General features: G+C 40.9%; 1 protein-coding gene across 6 annotated transcripts in view; it reads right to left on the bottom strand.

Moving 5' to 3' along the window:
- nedd4l (NEDD4 like E3 ubiquitin protein ligase) overlaps positions 1-19,879 on the bottom strand; it is a 43,977-nt gene extending 24,098 nt beyond the window's left edge. For 3 of the 6 annotated variants that reach the window (XM_039615465.1, XM_039615466.1, XM_039615467.1), the window contains exons 1-2: positions 4,574-5,787; positions 432-467 (exon numbers count right to left, since the gene is read on the bottom strand). In XM_039615465.1, coding sequence (XP_039471399.1) covers positions 432-467; positions 4,574-5,680 — 1,143 coding nt within the window. In that variant the 5' untranslated portion in view covers positions 5,681-5,787. Of the gene's footprint in view, positions 1-431; positions 468-4,573; positions 5,788-10,566; positions 10,621-11,326; positions 11,366-13,759; positions 13,842-17,671; positions 17,746-19,515 lie in introns of those variants that run through there. The other 3 variants (XM_031754443.2, XM_031754444.2, XM_031754439.2) reach the window with 3 other exon arrangements.
- Positions 19,880-20,895: the final 1,016 nt, after the last annotated feature.

Raw genomic sequence — 20,895 nt, 5'->3', positions numbered from 1 at the left:
CATCCAGAAATACAGTGACCTCCAGCCTAATTTGTGAACACATGTGGAAACCTGAGAATCTCAAGAAAGTTTAAAGGCAGTAAAGAAAAACTGTTCAAGTATTTCCACGCGGTCTTACTGAAAACAATTGCACTTGATTAGTTAAGGTTTAAGATCAGCTTCTCAGAAATCAGGACAGATTTCCACATGTGTCCAGACAGAAGGTTCAGAGCGAGATTTATTTATGGACAGGCCTTTGGCAACACTTTATGGGAGAAAACCCTGCGATCCCAGCAAGGAAAAAACATCTACAGCCACCAGATAAAAGCCAAATCAGCTGGACAGAAGGAGAGAAGGGCAGATGTGACCACAGGGAAAAATTTAAAACAGGGAAGGTTTGTGTCTGAGATTTAAGAGGCCCATAGATTTGTCCGTTACCGAGTATGGATTACCTGTCCGAGATGGAAAAGCCCATTCTTGGAAGTAGCCTGTGTGTAGGACACAACTGATTTAGACAATAGGCATAAACTAACTGATTGACACACAAGCTGGGTTGAAATGATGCAGTGACAGATTTACGCAAAGACAACTACAGTAGTGCAACAAAATAACCACTGACTGTCAATTATACACTCTCCCACTCACCACAATTACAAAAAATACAATAAAATTAAAAAAAACCTTCAGTCTGTTGCTTCCTTTAAAGACTGATTATTGTTAATGTACAACAGAGGAAATTTTCAACATTGTGGCACGTGTGAAAGTTGTGTAACACTGTATATATGCTTAATTTGACAGTAAAATGTCATATTTGTCGTTACTTAACTTGAAATCAAAAAAGCAAAAACAAGTTTTCAGAAGGAATAAAAATCAAAAACTAACTTGGTTCTGAAAACAGTATTATACCTCTGGATGAAGAATAAGAACAAGCAGAATTTAAGCCTCTACAGAATAGACTGCATGGCCTGGAAAGGATTTTTTACACTGATTTGAGGTTAAGGTGTTTAAAAAAACTTAAAACAAAACACCAGTTTATTCTGATAAACAAAGGAAAAAGAGCTGTGGAGTGACTGCACTGGGCTCCCACCACAGTTAACCAAGCTGGAATTCAGTAGTGAAAAGGTTACAAATGAGTCACATAAAAATGATGACTGATTAACGCACAGGCATGTAAACACACACACACACAGACGCACACACACATTTATGAACGCATGTGAAGTCACTCATCCTCGCACGTCCACCCACCTCCACTGAAAAACACACTGTAAATGAGCCCTTCTTGGAAACCAGGAGTCACTACTGTGCAAATTACCGCAATGGATGCTTTAAATTTCTAAACCAACCAAACTAAAGGATTCACTTACTGTTAGCATAACTCATTTAAAGCAGTCCGACATAAGATTCCTCCAAGTTTGAGAGAGCATCAAAAGCAAACTTGACCACAGTATAACCACAACTCTTTTACCACATGATCATATAAACAGCAGTAGCGCTGTCACTTCCAGTGTATGATATAAGCAATTGCAATGATATTATCACATGGAAAACAACACCTTCTGGAGACAAACCTGTTTTCTTGTTGTTGTTGTTTTGTTTTTTTAAATGTCACTAACCATAACAAGCATTTCAACTCTGACCTTATATACAGAGTTGGATTTAATTACAGAGTCATTAAGGGGTCAGATTGGAGTCTGCAGCTGCCTCCCAGGACCAGGTTACACTCTGAGGGTGCGACCAAAGACCAACAGAAGGAAGTAGGGGTGGACAAAGAAAGTGGCTTGAGGTATGAGAAGAAGAAGAAAGAAAAAAGGAAGCTAGCCCAAAAAAAGTTTGAAAACAGAACACAAGTAGGTCACCGAAACAATTGCTTTTCACATGCTTCTTATTTTACTCTGGCAAGTTTGGGTGAGAATATATCCGTTTCAGATCGTTGTGCTGAAATATCACCGTAATATCTGTGGATTACAAATGATTTTGTGGTTCTCACAGCACCAAAAATAATAAAAATGAAATAAAATTTTTTTTAAAAACCCTAAATGACGCCTGCAGCAACATCTCTCTCCAGAAACTGACCCTGTAATTAAATCCAATAAGCAAAAACATCCAGACAGCGGCTTTCATTGCCAATGTTTATAGGATATTTTGCTCTTCACTTCAATTCACATGTAATGAACGAGTAAAAACCTAATCTATTATAATTCCTAAACACACTTCAATCCTTCAAGACTATAGGAAAGCAGCTAAAGTGCTAAGAACTGGAAATGCTATGAAGCTACAGGAAGATGTGGTGACACAGTGTTTATGACAAAGGGCAATCTGGAGCAAGTCCAAGCTGGCACTGAGGTGTGAAAAGGCTGTCTCACCTTCTCAACAGTCTCCCTGCTGACACAACTGAATTACAATACCATGCAATTCAGAGAAGTCCACACTGTCAGAGAAAAGCCCTGCGCAACACAAGTGATTCGAATGCCTCTCACATGCTATTGGACCAAAATAAAAAGCATGCCCTCACCCCACTCGTCCACAATCTTGCCTCAGGTAAATATAGCCAGCCTACTGGCCTCCAGGAGCTCTCAGTGAATGGAAACCGAGGGGTACTAAGGCAGTGCTGTAACGAGGGCATGGCACGGAGGCATAGCAGTTTGCAGCTAGTCCATCTGGTGTGCGCACACAAACACAAACACACACACAAACACACACACACACACACACACACACACACGTCATCCCAAGCCCAGTTTTAAAAAGGGGCAATCCAACTCCAGGCAATCAGTTGGGGAAGACCTGTTATTATGGTCTAATTGGGGACTTCCTTGTTGCTTGAGAAACGGGATGCCATGGAGTCTCACATCACTACTATGAGGGCCAAAGGAAAAGGTTCATTTTTCCCACTAGATCAGAAAGAAAACAGTCATTCCTCCATCAGGGATGAAACCTTGAACAAATTGAGCCAAATGCATTTGGTTCAACATAAAAGATTGGAATATATAGATATTTTTTTCTTTTCCCAAACCTAGATTGTCTATATCAACACCACCCTTGCCCTTTTCATCATCACCTTTGCTACTGCTAGCGTGCATCTTGACATCTCTTTTTTCATCACCTGAAAAATGTGAAATCACTGGCAGGGCTGTGCATCACAGTATCTGCCTGGATGCAGACTAAGCTCAGTCAAACTGAGTGGGAAGAGATATTCTTTGGCCGACTGGTCACAACTTCTACACATACAAGCAAGAAGAAACTGCTGAGGTGCAATAAACTCAAGCTGATGATTAAATGCAAAAAACTGCAGTTCCTGGAGTGGCCACTTGAGGCTAGCTTCAAAAAGAAAAAAAGCATGTTTATACTTTTACAAATAACCAATCTGGTTTGTGGTGGGGGAGTTTTTTTGTTTTCTTTTTGGGGGGTGACTCAGAGATGAATGAAATCTGTGGTTTGGTCAGATGAACTAAAACATGATATGAGCAAACAGTTTCCTGTTTAGGCGGTCCTTCCTGGAGCTAAACATCTCATGATAAACCTACATCCTGCTTGCTAAATGGTGTAAACCTCAAACAGTCAATGACGGCCTTATCATTTCATTTCAAAATCTACTATATTTAATTTTAGGCTAAAAGTTGAGTTTACAGCTCTAATGTGCCATTTTTAAAAAATAGCTTAAAAGAAACATCTGAAAAGTTCTACATCAAAAGTATTTAAAAGTTTAATAAGTAAACAGCAAACACACTGATTATAGCATTCTAGTACCAGAGTTGGAGCTATGCGTAAGACAGGAGAGCAACACCAAAAGATTTCAGGCTTTGAGGAAACCGACAATGCTTGTGAAACTTTTGGATCATTGTTTGGGCTGCACTGTCATGTTAGTTCTTAATCGCCTGCAGAGCAGCTGCAACGATTCACATCCATACCAGCCAAGAACTGGAGAAGACATGCCGCTCGCCTGCTCTCAAAACCAACAAACACGCTCGAGGTAAACTAAAAATAGACACAGCCAGCTCTTAAAGAGCGCTGACTGCACTTAAGGGTATTATCAAAAACCCCAGTGTCACATTTCTGTGAAACGGAAGGCAACAAGTGCATGGGAACAAATTATCCATTCATCCATTTCTTGCACAACTAAACTGGCTGACGTGTGTGAGATTTTAAGTCGTTCTGGTTACGAAGTGAAAGAAAAGCAGCATGTGTGATTTAGATCAGCAAGGTTGTCTGTGATTTTTAGGTCCAGGAAAGTCACCACCCTGTATCAGCACCACACAGATCTCTCCCTGTCTAGCCTATATTCTTAGAGTTAAATAGTACTTAAGCAACCACTGCAAATTAGATGTGTTAGGCTTTTTCATTTGTTATGTCCATGACAGTGCTGGATCTCACCCTTTTGGCTACAAGACGAACAAGCCAAGTCATATTAAACTAAATGTCACATGCCACCCACTATTTTTGGATTTGTTTACTATTCATTCTCATATCAGTTTCTCTAGGAACATTAGAACAAGTCTATAAATTTTACATAACGCTTTTGTAATTCAACAATTTTTCACCAAACATTTCAGAGGCAGAGTATGCTTCTACTAAACTTTTCCACACTCTTTACCTTGGAATTACTTGTCGTTGATTCATTGCCAAAGCTCACATCCTGATTTCCACCTCCACCCGGGGTAAAATATATCTTGAAATGTGGCTGCCTTCTGGGATTTTCCCCACTAAAGTTTAAAGTACAACCATCAGGTCTGTTTCTTGCTTCTGTCTCCACATCTGTTTCATTCTCGTCTATAGTCTGACTGTCTGCACCACTTTTCTGATTATTATTTTCCACCAGCAGCCTCTGATGAGACGGGCTTCTATGTAATCGAATTCTAGGGTAGCGCACCCTATGGCAGCCTCTTGAGCTGTTGGGTCCAGCATCTGTGCATTGTTCTTGTGATGGATCACCCGGTTGTCTGCCCTGCTTCTGATCCTGGCTCTGATTTTGCTGGAGCTGAAACACTAGCCTCTGCTTTGTGCCATTAACACCAGAGGACTGGTCCAGGCTTTGCTGCTGGACAGACCAGCTGGTACCGCCATAGGGAAGGATTCTGAAATGCTGGACATCAGAGCTGTCAGGAGAATTCCTCTGGATGTAGATGGCACCAACACTGATGCCAGGCTGGCGTCTGTTATACATACAATGACCGCTGGAACCAATACTAAAGACCCTACGCTTGGGAAGGTTTGGCTCCGCCAGAGAAGATTGCACACTTAAAGAATCAGGGCTGTAGTATGGAGGAGGGGACTGCCGCGGAAAGTTAGCTTGACTCTGTGGTTCGGTATAGGCAGGCGCAGGTCCTGGGGGAGAATAACAGGGTGGTGGGACATCATCAGCATGACCACTGGAATCTCCATTACTGGATCCATTGGAGCGCTGAAGGGAGATGTGCATGGATGAGCTCCTAGTAGGACGTGGCTCAGTGTAGGCGGCAAGCTGGGGTATGAACATGGAGGAGCTGCGTTTAAGCGAAGGCTCAGAGTGGAAACCAAAAGCCGCTGATGGGACGTGCTCTGTAGCCGAGTCCTGGGAAGGCCTCGATGCTGGACGTGGCTGCGCGAGGTGTGCCGTGACCACATCGTCGTCTCGCTGCTGCACCTCAAAGTCTCCTTCCAGTATGTCCGGGGCTGTGTTACTGCGTCCTGAGCCAAAGTACAAACGCAGACGCTGTGCCATTTTCACCTCACGTCCAAATCTCCCGTTGCCTCTCACTTTCTTACTGAGTGGCTGCTGGTTCTCTCCTCTGGCTCTTGCCTCAGTATCCTAACTGTTGCCCACTTCTCCTTTGGCTAGACAACTGATCCTCTTTTCTTCCATTCCCCCCTCCCCACTCCCCTCTCCCCTCTCCCAGCCTCTTCGAGTCTCTTCCGCAACTTTCCTTCCCACACCAAGCTGAACTGAGAAAAGAAGTACTCACACCACAAAAGCAAAACAGCCACTGCAAAACAGCTGACAACTTTACACAACGCACTCAAAGGAGAGGGAGAGTGAGGGCTGAGGGCTGATGGCTAAGAGGAGGGGGGGGGGTGTTAAAAAAAAGGAGGAAAAAAAAAGAAAAAAGGAGGAGGATCCCTGTATACCAGTCTCTTAGTACCGGCAAGCACTAGCGACAGACGGCAGAAATAGCCTGAGCCAAGTGACAGCCAGCATTCCCGACATGATTGGATAAGAGTGGCCGGCACTCCTGGTTTCCGAGGTGACAGTGGGTTGCCTGGCAGTCACGTGACTACAAATGGCCCTGCCATCTCCTGTTACGACCCCATACTGCCCTCACGTACCAAATGAACACCCCCCCACCGACCCCACCTACATCCTGCTTGCTTACTCCTATCCATCCTCCCCTCTATTAACGTGAACTTTTTCTAACCCTGGCAATTCCCCTGCCTCCACATCTCATTAATCTCTTTTCATCTGGCTTCATGAGTTTTTAAACTATTTACTTCATAATTTAAACATCATCTGGAATTTGATTTCATTTGCTAAAATTGATATCTCAGTAAGAGTAGCTCAGTTTCCCCAGAGTAGCACTCAATATCAAAACACCACTCACCAAGAGTACACCTATTAAATTAAATCATAACTCATTCCTTTTTCAATAGTGGCTCATATTATTTAACAAAAGAAGTTCCCAACATATTCATCTTAAATACAAGTAGTTTCGTTCTTTTGACGGTGGATTTCTTTGAATTTAAAAATAAGTTAACAGAAACTTAACTAGAGTGACAGATGGCCGAACCACTGCATGCTCATCTACAGAAACTTTCTTATGACTTCTTTTAGATAGATATCGTTGACTAAACACTCTCTTTTTGGATCAAACTTAACTAAATGGCGAGCAGTTTTGGATTTTTAGGGAGGGGTGAAAGTTTAGCAATGTGATCAAAATGGGAAAGCTCGATAAAATTAGAGCATTATTACGAAAATAAGTGCAGCAATGTTGGCAATGCCAGTCAGCTGTTTATTTGCTCCCACTCAACTCCTTCGGCATTGAACGATTCCAATCATTCAGTGCTGCCTGCAATCAGCCTGTTCTGGAAAAGACATGCTGTGAACTAAAGGAGAAGAAAGAAATGGAAGGGACAAGGAAAGCATCAATAACTTCTAGATTCTAGATTCACAGCAAGGTTACTTGTTAACTGATCACCAATTGCCACTTGGTGCCAATCATGTCAAAAATTCAACACCAAGTCTGGAGAATATAATTTATCCTGTAACGTCTTGCAGCTTGGAAACAGAAAAACAAGAAGCATAAGGAAGTTGGTGCTAGAAATGGATCAAGAAAAAAAAGTGAGATTGAGAGTAAAGAGCAGAGTATCTGACAGATCACAGCTTTGATAAAGCGAACAGCACGGTCCTCACTCGGAAAAGGCATGTCTACTTGAAACAGAATAAACATGCAATGTCTGCCATACACAGCCAAACATTTGACGCTGCTTTTATAGGTCATTCCTTTTGCATCCAAAAGCAGTCCGAGACACAACTTGGCTGTGATCCTAGCCTGTAATGCTGAATGAAATCACACACAAATTCTAATGCCTAACTCCAAGTTACAACACAGGAAAAGACACTTTATATGAAACATACTGTACATTAATGTAAAAAACGCTCCTACAATTTGATTCACCACAGCATCATCATGTGAAAAAGTGGGAGTTGGACTACTTTGCCCTGAAGCCAGAGTTAGTGGGGGAGTTGTCCGCCTCCGTGCACTGACAAAGCCCCTATCACAATTTGCCATTTCAGAGCTACATGCTTGAAAAGCAACTGCCTTGTTTTAACCGCTTGGACTGGTTCGACCTATGGCTTAGACCATAGTGTGTCACCTTATCTTTTTCAAAAAACAAGTTGCAACCAGCAGCCTGTAGTATTTTTTTCCATTCGTTTGAAATAAATATCAAAGCTCTGCATTGTGGACAAGAGGGCATCGAGAAGCGATACTGACTGGACAAAGAAGCCAAAAGAAAGACACTGTAATACAGGAAGACTCACGGCTTGGCAGCCAGTTACACTTAGTGATGACACACTGCCTGCAGTGTTAGGCACAGTCAATAAATGTGTGTCTGTGTGAGAAATGTTATGGGGAATGTTCTGTATAAAAGAAACAAAATGCCAATGTGTGGTCCAATGGCAGCGAGCCCAGCTTGCCAAATGACATAACATGCCTGCTTCAAACTGCACTGTGCTGTAGGTCTATTCAGCCTCTTCTTCAAATTCAACCATCGGTGTCATACATAGCTCTCTTATATTTGTACTATGCTCTAGCACAATAGTACAAAACTATTCCAAGTTGTCATCTTATTAAACTGTTTATTATTAAATACAAAAGTACAAGAAGTCCTTTCAAAGAAATGCTGACCAGTGGTGGGGGAGCTGCCTTGGCACGCACCAAGAGAAAGACAAAAAGCACCTCCTCGGACATATAAGGAGAGGACCGTGCTTGAGGCTGCCTGCGCTGTGCTCTCGTGTCATCCTCTTATAAAGAGAGTGCTCACTGTACTGAAGGAAAATTAGAGCTGCACTTTTTAGAAAGGACGGAGTGCAAATGAGCAAGTTAGACATGTGTTACATGTTTAGATCAATGAAATATTCACGTATTTATATGGTTCACCTAGTAATAAAACTGGAGAACGTGTTGTTACAAAAAGACACTCCCCAAACAAATCCCAAATGTTTCAACCTCCCACGATGGTCCTCAGCAACAGCCCTGAATCTGAGAGGCCCCGACAGAATGTGCCTTATCCAGCCAAGATCACCAAAACTATGTTGGGCTGCATCCGCTGTTTGTTTTATACAACATCAAACCCAGGACCCAGAGGTACTGAGAAGACATAGGAAACAAATAACACTGCTAGCAGAGCCTTTTGCTTATTCTACAGAACAATGACTCCACGGTGTCAGCAACCACTTTTCTTATGCACGCCTTCTCTGAAGATACTCCAACCAAGGTCAAGTTTAGAGCCAAGAGTGAATTAGTAAATTGATTACAAGACCCATTTGTGATGGTTTTACTCACTGCAAGACTTGACAATGTGCAGACATTTAATCTAGTTGTCAAGGCAACTGAGGGCCTAAACAGGGTTTTAATTTCACAAGTCAAGGAAACCAGTGTTCTCGTCTGTGGGGGAAATCTGAGAAATTTGACATAAGAGGAATGTAGGTGCTGTTAGTGGATTACAGTCTGAAAGCAGAGTACCGAAACTAGCAGTCAAACAAGCTGTATGCTGTTTATAATCTACAAATCCTACAGCTGAAATCATGTCATGTTAAACCAGGAAAATGGTTCACATCATGAAAACTGTTAACACATGAGGGAGGGCAGACAAAGTCAATAAAACTTATTCCGAGTTATTGAAAATCTCTGCGGTATAATGAAAGCAGAACTGTTTGAGACAAATTTAGCAATATCAGTTTTACAGTCATCACATTATGTTTTATTGGCGTAACTGAGACTAGAGAACAAAATAAAGTGCTACTGGAAAGCAAATTATCACCATAGGACATTAAATGAAAGACAATATATTGTGCAAATATTTCCAAGGAGAACAGATTGCACGAAGCAAAATTAACTAAATAGACAACGATTACGAGACAACTAACCGATTAAATCTAATCAGATCATGCATCCATTGGATGTAAACGTCTTATTTGCATCTGCTGGCTTTAAGTGTTTAAGGTAACTAACTCAAATTAAAGACAAGATGATACGTTTATTAAATTTTAATGACATTTGATTCTTTGTGGAGTTTACACCGTCTGCTCCTTGCTATCTAAAATATAACAGGACACCGGAATTTTCTCGAGCATCTTACACTTCTGATAATCAGTTGTCTGCTTGATGTTTATTCAGCTCATAACTTTAATCTCAGCCAAACCAATTTACTCAGGAACAAATAAAATACTAAAAAAAAGCAAACAATATCATTTTTAAGTTATCTAAGTGAGTTATATATCGTGTTTAACCTGAGTAGCGAAGACGGCGGTGGGTTTGAAAACGATTTGCCTCCGGTGTTCTCTCACCGCTCTAGTGAGTTCAACCCCAGCTAGCTATCGAGCTGGTGGGTAACAGACGTCTCAGAAAACGTCGGAGCGCTTTTGTTATGTGATGTCTTGATAAACTGAGCAGATATTTGAGGTTAACACAGCTACATTCTCGCCTGAAAATATGTTAAACGTTTATTTTGTGACCCAGAAAGAATAATAAGAGTGATATTAAAACTAACTAGCTGCCGCCATTGTTGAAAACTGAGCAGGGCGGCGCTATAATTCTGGGACACAGCTTCTTCTTCTTCGGGGTTTAACGGCAGCTGGCATCCTTGTACATGCAGTGCTGCCATCTTCTGTTTCAGTCCGTCATTACACTCTTAAATCCTACTACTTACTCCTGCGTCTTTTGGGATCTTACAAAGCTTCAAACGACGCGTCGACTATTAAATTAGTCGTCGACGATTTTAATAGTCGACGTAATAAATCGACTAGTCGACTAATCGTGGCAGTGTTGCATTATGTTAAATTTAGTCGTCAGACAATAATTCTAAATAAATCTACAAAAGTGGGAATCTTACCAGTCTGTTTTCATCAAACACCTCAAAGAGTAGCCTGTGATTCTGTGGACACACCTGTGGGAGCAACAAAATAACAAGGAAGATGTTAGAGAAGTTGCTTGCTGTTTATGTCAAAATGTATGTGCATTTGCGAGTAACTGGCTGCTTGCTTTTGTTTTGTAATAATTCAAGACTGTGCAGAGTCTTAGAAGGTAGTCAGCTGTCTAATTATTGAAATACAAGTCTGAGCTGCACTGCCCATTTTACTGTAATCTGTTTCCTCATAAACAACTCCTACACTATCAGGAGTTGAGCAATCAAAGTTGACACAAAGGTACAACTTGTACTCTTAAAAGGCTGTTATCCATATTACACATTATGACATCATTATGCGACTTAACTACCTAACAACGGGAAATGACCAGTTCGTATCATTTATTCACCCATGACATCTTATAAAGTATTCTATCGTTTTAATTTCACAACAATGTTATCTATTTATATTCACAAAACTCGAATTATAGATGCCTAGCAACCACCTAACAATGAACTAAAGACCCTCAGTCTAGAGTTATCATATATGTGTCACTATGCTTATAATGTCCTGTCTGATTACAGGGGTGGAAGACGTGGGTCTCATCGTCATGTTAAACTGCAACCAAAGACTCACAGCTATACAACTACTTCTCCAAAGCAGAGCAATAACAGACTGTCAAAGCAAAAAATAAAAAATAAAAATAATCATCATCATTCAAGAAAGCATTTCAAAATCTGAACTCACTCTAAAGTAGAATTCTTCGTTCCATTTTGGGTTGAGGGTCTGAAACACAGTGTACAGAAGCCACAATGAATAACTGCATTAAGACACAATAAACAGCATCATTAGTTTACACAGAAAAGAACAGATGTATGAAAAGCATCCCACTCAGAGTGAGAGAAGAGAGGCCAAGTGCAAAATTAGGCTCTATCTGGCATGCCAATGATCCTCTCTTATATTGTTAGAGGTGGTTTGTAGCAAACTTGCTCCTGTGATAAGAATAAGCCTTCAGATTAACAGGCGTGAGGATTTTCACCCACTTTCTGGATGCATCAGCTCAGCAGTTACACCCCCCTCCAATCCACTCTCCTTCTGCCTCACACATTTGATGTTTTTATTAGACTGAGAACTAAGTGACAGTTCTCATTAAAATTCCTTTGGTGACTCAAATGACTTAAACACTCAAATGTCAATGAAACCTGAATTTCACAAGTTACACTGAATAATAAACATTAAATGTTTTACAGCAGTGATAAAATAACATCTGTACTAAAACTACTGAGATACCACAATTACAAATTAACTCGCTGTACTTGGACGAACAATATTAATGAAATCCACGGCTCACAAGGCAAAAACAAAAATAAAAATATCCAGAACAGCCTAACCTCAGCTCTTCTGTGCTCAGGGCATCGTCTAGATACTGATGTTTGCCTCAGACTGGCTTTTTATTTCTTTGTCATATCCCATTTTTTTCATGTCATCTTGCCACAAGCCAAACTCTTAGCTTCAACAACAAAGATGCCATCAAAGGTGTCCCACTTAAAGACACATGAAGCCCACAGAAGAGCTCAGCACCACTGCTTCTTTTTCTGCTCCACATAGCAGTGCTATTGTCAGCTATTTATATCCTATAAAGAAAACCATGGCCACTGGCAGCATATGTTTGGCTGCATGTGGGCCTGAGCTGCTTGACTCCAACACAGGCTTTCGTTGGCAGCTTCTTATAACCAACTTTACTACCAGGAAGTAAGAAACTGAGTCAAGCTATGCTTTAAAGTTTAACCCCTGCATATTATAAAGTACAGCCTCAGAAAAGAATAAAATGGAGTGCAGCAGAACCCAACACATTTCAGATGAAATTTAAACCATACAGCTCAGAAAATTCAAAAATCCTGGCAATCAATATGCACTTCCATTCAAATTACAGCTTCCTTTGAATTGGAAATGTCTCCTGTCCTGGGTTTACAATAATGGCAAGTAATAGCTCCCCCTGCTGTGAACAGATTTCCTCCTCAAAAATAGGCCACGGGGTAAAGAGCTCGACCAGTGTCTCCCTCTAGACTGTCCTGAACAGATAAAGGAAGCCCTGCCTTTTTGTGCCTTTCTGGAGCTTTGCCTTGACTGGCAGGTGTGGGGGTACGGAGTGTGTGTTTGTATTAAGATGATCTGTGATCCCACGCCTGTGACTTTAAAAGGGACTCAATAAGTGCACATTTAAGTGGCTGAAAAGGCCCATCTAAAGTGCAGGTGTGGAAGTAGATTAGTTTGGCAGGGATGGCCAAGCTAGCCAAGCAATACAAGTAGGTTCATTAGAGTTCATTGGGCTTTCAAGGCTCAGGTGGTCGAGTGAGCTCTCCACTAATATAGGGGCTGGCCATTCGATCCCTCCATGTGCCAAAGCACCATCAGGCAGTACAATGAACTCCAGATTACTTCTTGCATAGCAGTCTGCTGCCATTGGTGACTGAGTGTGTGTGACTAAGGAATAAAGCTACGGCTCTGTTCTCACCTGGAATTAACATGCATCTTGGGTGATCCAATCACAAGGAGAAACCTCCAAGTACAGGTGTGAGAATGCACACGCAGATTTGACTGCTCACACCATATTCAGATATGCCGTGGGCTACACAATGCCATTCGCTTGTTTTAGCAGTGTGTACATAAATTTATCTGGAGCCACATTTAAAGAACGCCTACACAATCGGTGTTCTTCCTACCAGTGGAGAAACACAACGTCCTCTTGCACTAGTACTGGCTAACAGACTTATTCCCAACAAGTCTGTTTACAACTGTACATGTACACGATAAGAAATCTCACCAGCACATTAGTGTGATAGCATGAAATATCTCCAAACTACTGCTCGTTTCCCGTTAGCTTCAGCCATTTACAATAGTTCTCCCATTAGCGACAGGTGCCCTGCTGGTGAGACCGGCTGTAAAATTAACATAGAGCAGCACAATGTTTTGAGTCAAGATTAATTAGACTTTAATTTGAGACCCTTAATAATTAAGCTGGTTTGCAAAACTTCTGTAGGCTCCATGTTTATTTGCAGAGTAGCTGTCCACTTGTGACTGCATCACCCAAGACATAAACAGGACCTCTAAGACAACAAACATCAGACTAAACATGCTACAGTTCAACGCTTCAAAGTCACTGTTTACTTATGGACTTACCTTTTTAATCGTTTTTGTTTGGACTAGGGCAAGCTCTCTAGTTTCGTCAGCAACATAGAGGGAAAGCTTGACGTAAGGATCACTGCAAAACCAAAGAAGGAAAAAAAAAAAGTCAGAAGCATATCCAAATTCAAACCATCTGCTCCCAGCAATAAATATAACAAACAACATACATCTATAATAAGTAGGATACATACATTTCATATTTCATTTAATTTCCATATCAAAACAATGATTTCCAAAGTGATAAAAGACCAAAGCAAATTACAAATTAGCATATACAAACAAATTGACTTTTTTTCTCAGTGCAATCAGTTATAGTTCCAGTGTAGACAGTTCACACTTAGAAGAAAAAGAAAATTGCGATTGGTGCACCTTAGTTAGAAACTCCTTCCATTTGAGTATCCTGAGAAATATAAATCATGTCTTATTGGTAAAGACTGCTAAAAATAGAAACAGCTAAACGTTTTGAGGAGAGCAGTACAAACAATAAGCAGACCATGTGTGACTGTGCTATTTAAAACTCCCCACATGGCTTATTTGAAGGTGCTGACAGGGTAGAAATCTCCAGTGAGCTCTGGTCTGAGCGGTGATCTACTGTTCACAGCGAAGACCAATTAGTCTGCTGATGTTAGTCACAGCAGGCAACACCTGGTACCATGCCACACTTTGCCAAAACCCTTCCCTGGGAGAACTAACTATTTAAAAGGTCTGTGTACATGTGGAGAAGGTGACTTTGCAAAGTTACATAGTCCTACATGAAACTTTTACATTAAAATGATAGCGCAATTAACAAAGAGCAAAGCGAGAAAGAAGCAAAGCAACGACAGGATTTCTGCACAGACTAAGAAAAGGTTTTTCCTTTGCTCAACCTAATGTAATAAGATATATGTGCTGAGACAGTTTGGTGTGAATTACACTTTTCTGCATTTGCAGGTTCAAATTAGTTTCTCTAGTAGTGTTAGAAGAGAGATGGCTACACTGACATTAGAGATTTATTCAGTGAAAGCATATGTAATACACCTTAATTAGTACCTTGCAGTCCACAATTTATAAAAACAACTGTAACTTATCAACAGATGCATATTACCTGCATTACAAATGAGTTTATAATTGTCCTTGTGGTGACTTGCCAACTTGATATCTCGTCAATATGTAAACTGGATTCCAATCAAGAGAGCCAAGTTCAGACTTTAAATCATTAAAATATATTCACACACCTTAGCTGTTCCCCAACATCATGAAGAGAACTGAAATTAAGTGTTATCAACACAGCTAATATACATGTTAGCCACCACCAGACACTGTTATCTGTGGTATATGAAGATGATGTGGAACATAATGTTAGTAGGGCAATTTAGGCAACTCAATAACTGCCTGCTACTACTGTAACCCTTCCCCTGCTACTTACTCTTCAAACAACTGCAGTCGAGAACGCGACTGCTTCGGCTTCAGATGTCTTTGGTCAAATTAGCAGTATGCTGAGTTGACACAGGTGAATGGTGCGATTGCTGTTTTGTGTCGAGATGATGATTTGGGGTTTCTGGCACGACCCACATGGCACGTTTCAACACCCTTCACAGAATTTACTGCCACAGCATCCTGTAATAACCTCTTGTGGTCTCAGGAGCTACAATTGTGGCTGCTTAGCAAGAACTGCTTAGTATAAGGTTAAAGACAGGATTTTAAACACTTTTTAAATATCAAAATATTAGTGAGTGGGTTTTAAATCTATTTGGACATAATCAGTAACCATAGCATTAGGATTGACCTAATCAGCAATTCAGTTTCACTTCAGATATACCAAAATTATATTTTGCCTGGCAGCTACAGTGCAGTCTTACTTTCATTTGAAGGAAGAAGTTGATATAAAACAAAAGAATAAGAACGAAGATAGATGGGCAGACAGACGGATATTAAAGGAGTTGCAAACATACCCTAGGCAAAACGGGTCCTGCTAATTAACATCTTCAGGAACACAGCTTCTAATTGTGTGTTTGTGTGGTTCTGTGATATGCTGTGACTAAACAAAAACAATGAGACCACTGTATCCCAGCTGCACTGAGACTTCTTGTCTCCTTCCTTCTATGAGCAAAAGTCCTTCTAAGGGTGAGAGACAGGCTACTTGTGGTCAACACAAGATTAAAGATACCAAAGCAGCCGGAATCAAAACATAGCCCCGTCCACTTGCTCTTTGAAGTTACTTCCTTGACTTTCTCTCATCGCTGCTCAAAAACGGTGAAAACAAAACCTCAGAGTGTTTCATTTAATCTGAAACAACAGAATGTAACACACGAGCCACAAAGGAGCACCGACAGGAACACATTTGGAGCAAAAAGAAGAAAAGAACAGGCTGGCACTGTTTGAGCATCTTATGAGGTGACAGACTGCCAAGTCAGCACTGTCTCCTGTGGTAGCTAGCCACACATCAAGACCTCATTCAGTGCACTGCATTACAGTTCAGCTTTCTCCTGAGCCAGGCTGAGCTGTCCTGCCAGCAGGGCATCAGGATGCTAACACATACACTCTGGCATGCGAGTAGCACTCACACAGTGCTACACATGCCAAGCTCTTCCTCAGACAATGTCTGCATTCTTACAATTCAGATACATTACTATGATCAACAGTAAGCATCAACAGCAAGCACAGAGCTCAAATTCAGAAGAGGCTTGTAGAGCTCCTGTGGTGATTTCAGACAGATATTATAATACAGTTTAATATAGTTTAAGTTTTCTTTACAGCATCATGTAACATGTTACTTTAAAGAATGATGATAAGCAATCTTCAGTGAGTCTGTCCTGCGAAGTCTTGCTACATGTTTTGCATTTCAATCACACTTGCAAACCTAAACAGGCATTCGGTAAGATGTAGCTAAAAGACCTATAACAGCAAAAGGCGGTCACATGTTAAGATTTGAAATGCTGTGCCATTTAAGTGGCTCTTTGGTAATTGCTATTTCTAATGGATGTTTGAGCTTCAGCATAATGAATATTCCATGTTTAGTTTGACACTAGAAAGCTAGTTTCAAATTAAGAAGAAAGTCTCTGACTGGCACATGGAAAAATACAACAACAGCCAGCAGGATGGTAGAGGTGGTGTTGATAGAAGTGACAGCGAGTCATTCAGCATATTATTAGAGCAAAAGCAAAGCTGTGGGTAATTAAAATTCAAGGAGCAGAAGTTACAATGCTTAACAAAAAAAATTACAATAACTCCACAGAGGGTTATTATGTAACATCATGTAAAAACTGTATTAACAGTCTGTTGCACTTCACAGAATCACACATGGGAAGGGGACATTGATGGACATAACGCTTCAGAGATCATAAAAAGTTTAACCACTGTGTTCCCACATGTGAGAAGGTATGTGGCATGTATAATAATTAGTCAAGCTCTTTTATCTGGAAGAAGGGTAACAGAGGTGGGTTATGAGTAGGATAGAAGAGGCAGGATGGAAGTCATTGATTAACACTTGAGGTGCAAGGTCTGTAACTAGAAGGAATGTAGGAACCGTGCATAACACTGTGCTGCTCAAGGTTAAAAAGGACTAGCTAGAAGGAGAACCCCAAAGAGTGGGGATGCTAAACACAATGCTAGAACTAAGGCCTGTCTAGTTTTCCTTAAGCATGGATTTCTTTATGTAATGATCCGTGGCGAATCATTATTAGTGAGTGAAGTAGCTGACATGTTTGGCATGACCTATCTGAACTGTGATGATGTGTATGCATTCTTTTAGGTCCCAAAACACCCTAGTTTTGTGAAGGAAGAGAACGTGAAGAGCACCAGAAAGAAAGAAGCCCAAGTCCACTCACCAGGCCTTCACAATGATGACAGGAAAGCAACCTAACACTTCTATTATTTAGACAAAAACAGTATCTTCTGACGTGTTCTCAAAAATTCCATGATACGCACCTGGCTCCAAGGATGTCTTTCTTCGCAAGATCAATTCCTGCAATGACCTTAACGCGTAACACTCGTGTTTCATGCTGTGGACAGAGGGAAAGAGATGACCGGTCAAAACATTTAATTAGCTAAGTGAAGTCATCCAAGATATTTCAAGCAGCCAGCTGCAATGAGCTGCTTTTTAAATCAATAAAGCTCACCTATAAATAAATGGCCGTTTGTAACTTGGCACTAAAACTCAAACGCAGTATCCCAAAATATGTAGACACTTAATACGCTAAACCACCTCGTGCCAGGCTGTGTCTACACTTTTCTCCAAGTCACTGCAGCTGCAATTAATTTACTGGGGAGGTCTCTGACATAGTTAATGATGCTAGCATAACACCAGATGACAACGTGAGAAGAACAGGGGAGTGGGGTGCATTACTGAATGTTTACCTCATGATCACAGCAAATGCTTTGTTTCATGGCTAAATCATCAGTGAATACTATCCCCATCTGTTTAGTGTGTGTGAGGGATGGTTTTACAGACAAGCCTCATATCTGCAGGGTACCACAGAACTATCAATGGGTTAAATGATAGTGTTCACCTTCTAATGATTATAAAAAAAAAAAAAAAAAAAGATAATAACTACAATGTTAACATAAGAAGGCACCTAAATTCTCCGTCAACATTTCAAACCTGATGTTAAAAATATTTTCTAGCCAATAAAGATCTTTCCCCCTGTTATCATTATTTTGGTGGTGCTGTTGGTATTTGTTTCCTCTTTGCTGTCACTGAAACATTTAAGTCACATAACATACTAAAAACTTGATGTGACAGAACAAATTACCAGTGGCCAATACATCCAATATTGACAATCGGGAGCTAAATCGGCCAATCCCTAGATTGATGTTAGAGAAACTAACTTCACAGGGTTGAAAGTGCATCTACGTAACACAGATTCAGTGAATTGCTGAAGCTGAACCCTCTTGCATCCTTCCTGGTCAGACAGACAGATGAGTCAAATGCAGGCAGTGTGCAAATTCAACAATCAAGAGTCACACCCCTATTTCCCCTTTAAAAAACCATTAAAGATTTATTTTTAGCTGTCCGCCAGGATTATCCAAAACAAAAAAATCCACACTGCTTGCCATTTGAGAGTACACTGCTCCTCACATAACTGATTATACGACAGCTCCCCTGTTTTAAAAAAAAAAAAAAAAAAGTCCAATGTTTGACTCGTGACTATGATGCTGCAGTATTAAAAAAAAAAAAAACAATAACGCTCGCATTATTTCATAATTAATGGCTACATGCTTTATGTAAATCTGAATGCCATGGCAACACAGTCCTCTACATCCAACTCCTTCGGTGATCACCTCACTTATCAGGCAGCCACGGTTACAAACAAGAGGTGGTGTTTAAATCTGACACAGCGGTCGAGCTTGTACTGGGATCGAGCCATTCCACCCGAGAAATCGGTCGGTTTCCATTCTGCACATCTGGGATACAACAGAGCATTGCGAGGTAGCGGTTAAGCTCTAAGTCGTCCATAAATTGAATTAAACCGAGGATGGAACGAACCAACAGAGGCTGCTCGACTAAATTTGACGGCTTGGTTTCACGACTGGAGTCACAGTGGTGAAAGCGCTACTGAAAATGAGCTGAGAAAACTAGTGGACACGAAGACAGGGAGGAACTGACAGCTGCCGAACATTACACTGGAATGTTATCCAGGGTAAGGGGTTGTTAGCTTGCCTATCGGGCTAACGCTGGCCATCTCTGGCTGCACCCCTCTTGAAGAGACTCTTGGTTGTAGTATACTTTTTTTTTTTTTTTTTAAATGGCCCTGGTTGAGTTTAAAGCTTACCTCATCTTCTGAAAGTCCATATATCGGTTCGTAATTCGCAGCCATATAGCCTGCGGTCCACGCTAAATACACACAAAAACAAGCCGCTTTGCAAAGCTAGCTAGCTAGCCTTGAACAATAAAGTCCCACTCTCCTCTCTGTGCCGAGCGGTGAAGGTAAAGTCCACTGTGAAAGCAAGTACTCGGCACGCCGCGGGTGGTTGGTTCGCACCCGGATAACGTAATCCTTTCCCGCGTGGTCCGTCCAGGACCCAACTTGGAAATGAAAAAAAATAAAAAATTACAGTGTGGCGAAATGTTTCGACTGAGGCAAACCGCTTTTGTCAACTCCGAGCTTATCCCTCCCGAAATGTTGTGACACTTGACTTCCTCCTAAGAGCTCAGCCAATCGTGTGCCAAGAACACGTGATTGCTGTCAAAATCAGCCAATAAAGTGCGCCTTGAATTTCCCTAACGCTCCTGGCTGGCCAATTAAATAAGAAGAGGACGTGTAAATTAAGTGGGTCGTTTATATTTTTCTCGCTCTTTTTATGTTATGTATAACCATGTCTCACTGTTGAAATAGCCAGAATGTGTAAGATAGTTTTCACATATAATATCACCATCTCCACCTAACTGACGTCACGGAGAACCCGAAGGGGATCGTGACTTGGGCGGGGCTTGTAGCAGGCAGCCTATCACGTGCTGCAATCACAGCAAGTAGCAGGTCAATCTACTGATCTGGATCACGAAATTAATTGAGTTCAGGAAGGGGCGAAAACTGAGAGATACTTTTGGAAATCGAGTTAACTCAGCTCAACGAGGAGTCAGATATTGTATATTCATTGTATACCGTAAAATTACAACTATACCTTTTATTGCATGTGCGATCACATATGTTGACTAAAATTAAGATTATTCTCTTATGCGAACTGCTGTGAAAAAAAACAAAAACTTATGTTCTGGTAACACTCCGACACATCAGAGGCTTGTTCAAGTAAATAATTTGCAATGACAGAAAGAAATGACGAGATTTCTTGTCATTTCTTTAAGTAGTCTTTAGGAATAATTCTCCAAGCTTCTAGAATAGCATTCAAAGCTCTTCTTCTTTAAATTTTGCCTGCCCTTTTGTTCTGTTCTCTGCCAAGTAATATTGATGTCCAGGCTCTGGGGAGGCCAATCATTGACTGATAGTGTTCCACTTTGTGTTTATCTATGCTTTTACTGCACGTGCATTGTGTTTGGGATCACTGTCACACTGAAAAATAAAGCTGGTGATGATCAGACAATTTCCAAATGATATTTCATTGCAGATCGAATCCTAATGGTGCATTTCTGCATTCACAATTCCACCAATTTTGACAAGATCTCCAACACCACTGGCTAAAATGCAGTTCCTATC

The sequence above is a fragment of the Oreochromis aureus genome, linkage group 7 (assembly GCF_013358895.1).
Source record: "Oreochromis aureus strain Israel breed Guangdong linkage group 7, ZZ_aureus, whole genome shotgun sequence".
Taxonomy (NCBI): domain Eukaryota; kingdom Metazoa; phylum Chordata; class Actinopteri; order Cichliformes; family Cichlidae; genus Oreochromis; species Oreochromis aureus.
The sequence above is the reverse complement of the archived record's forward strand: the minus strand, read 5'-3'. Positions and strand labels throughout refer to the sequence as shown.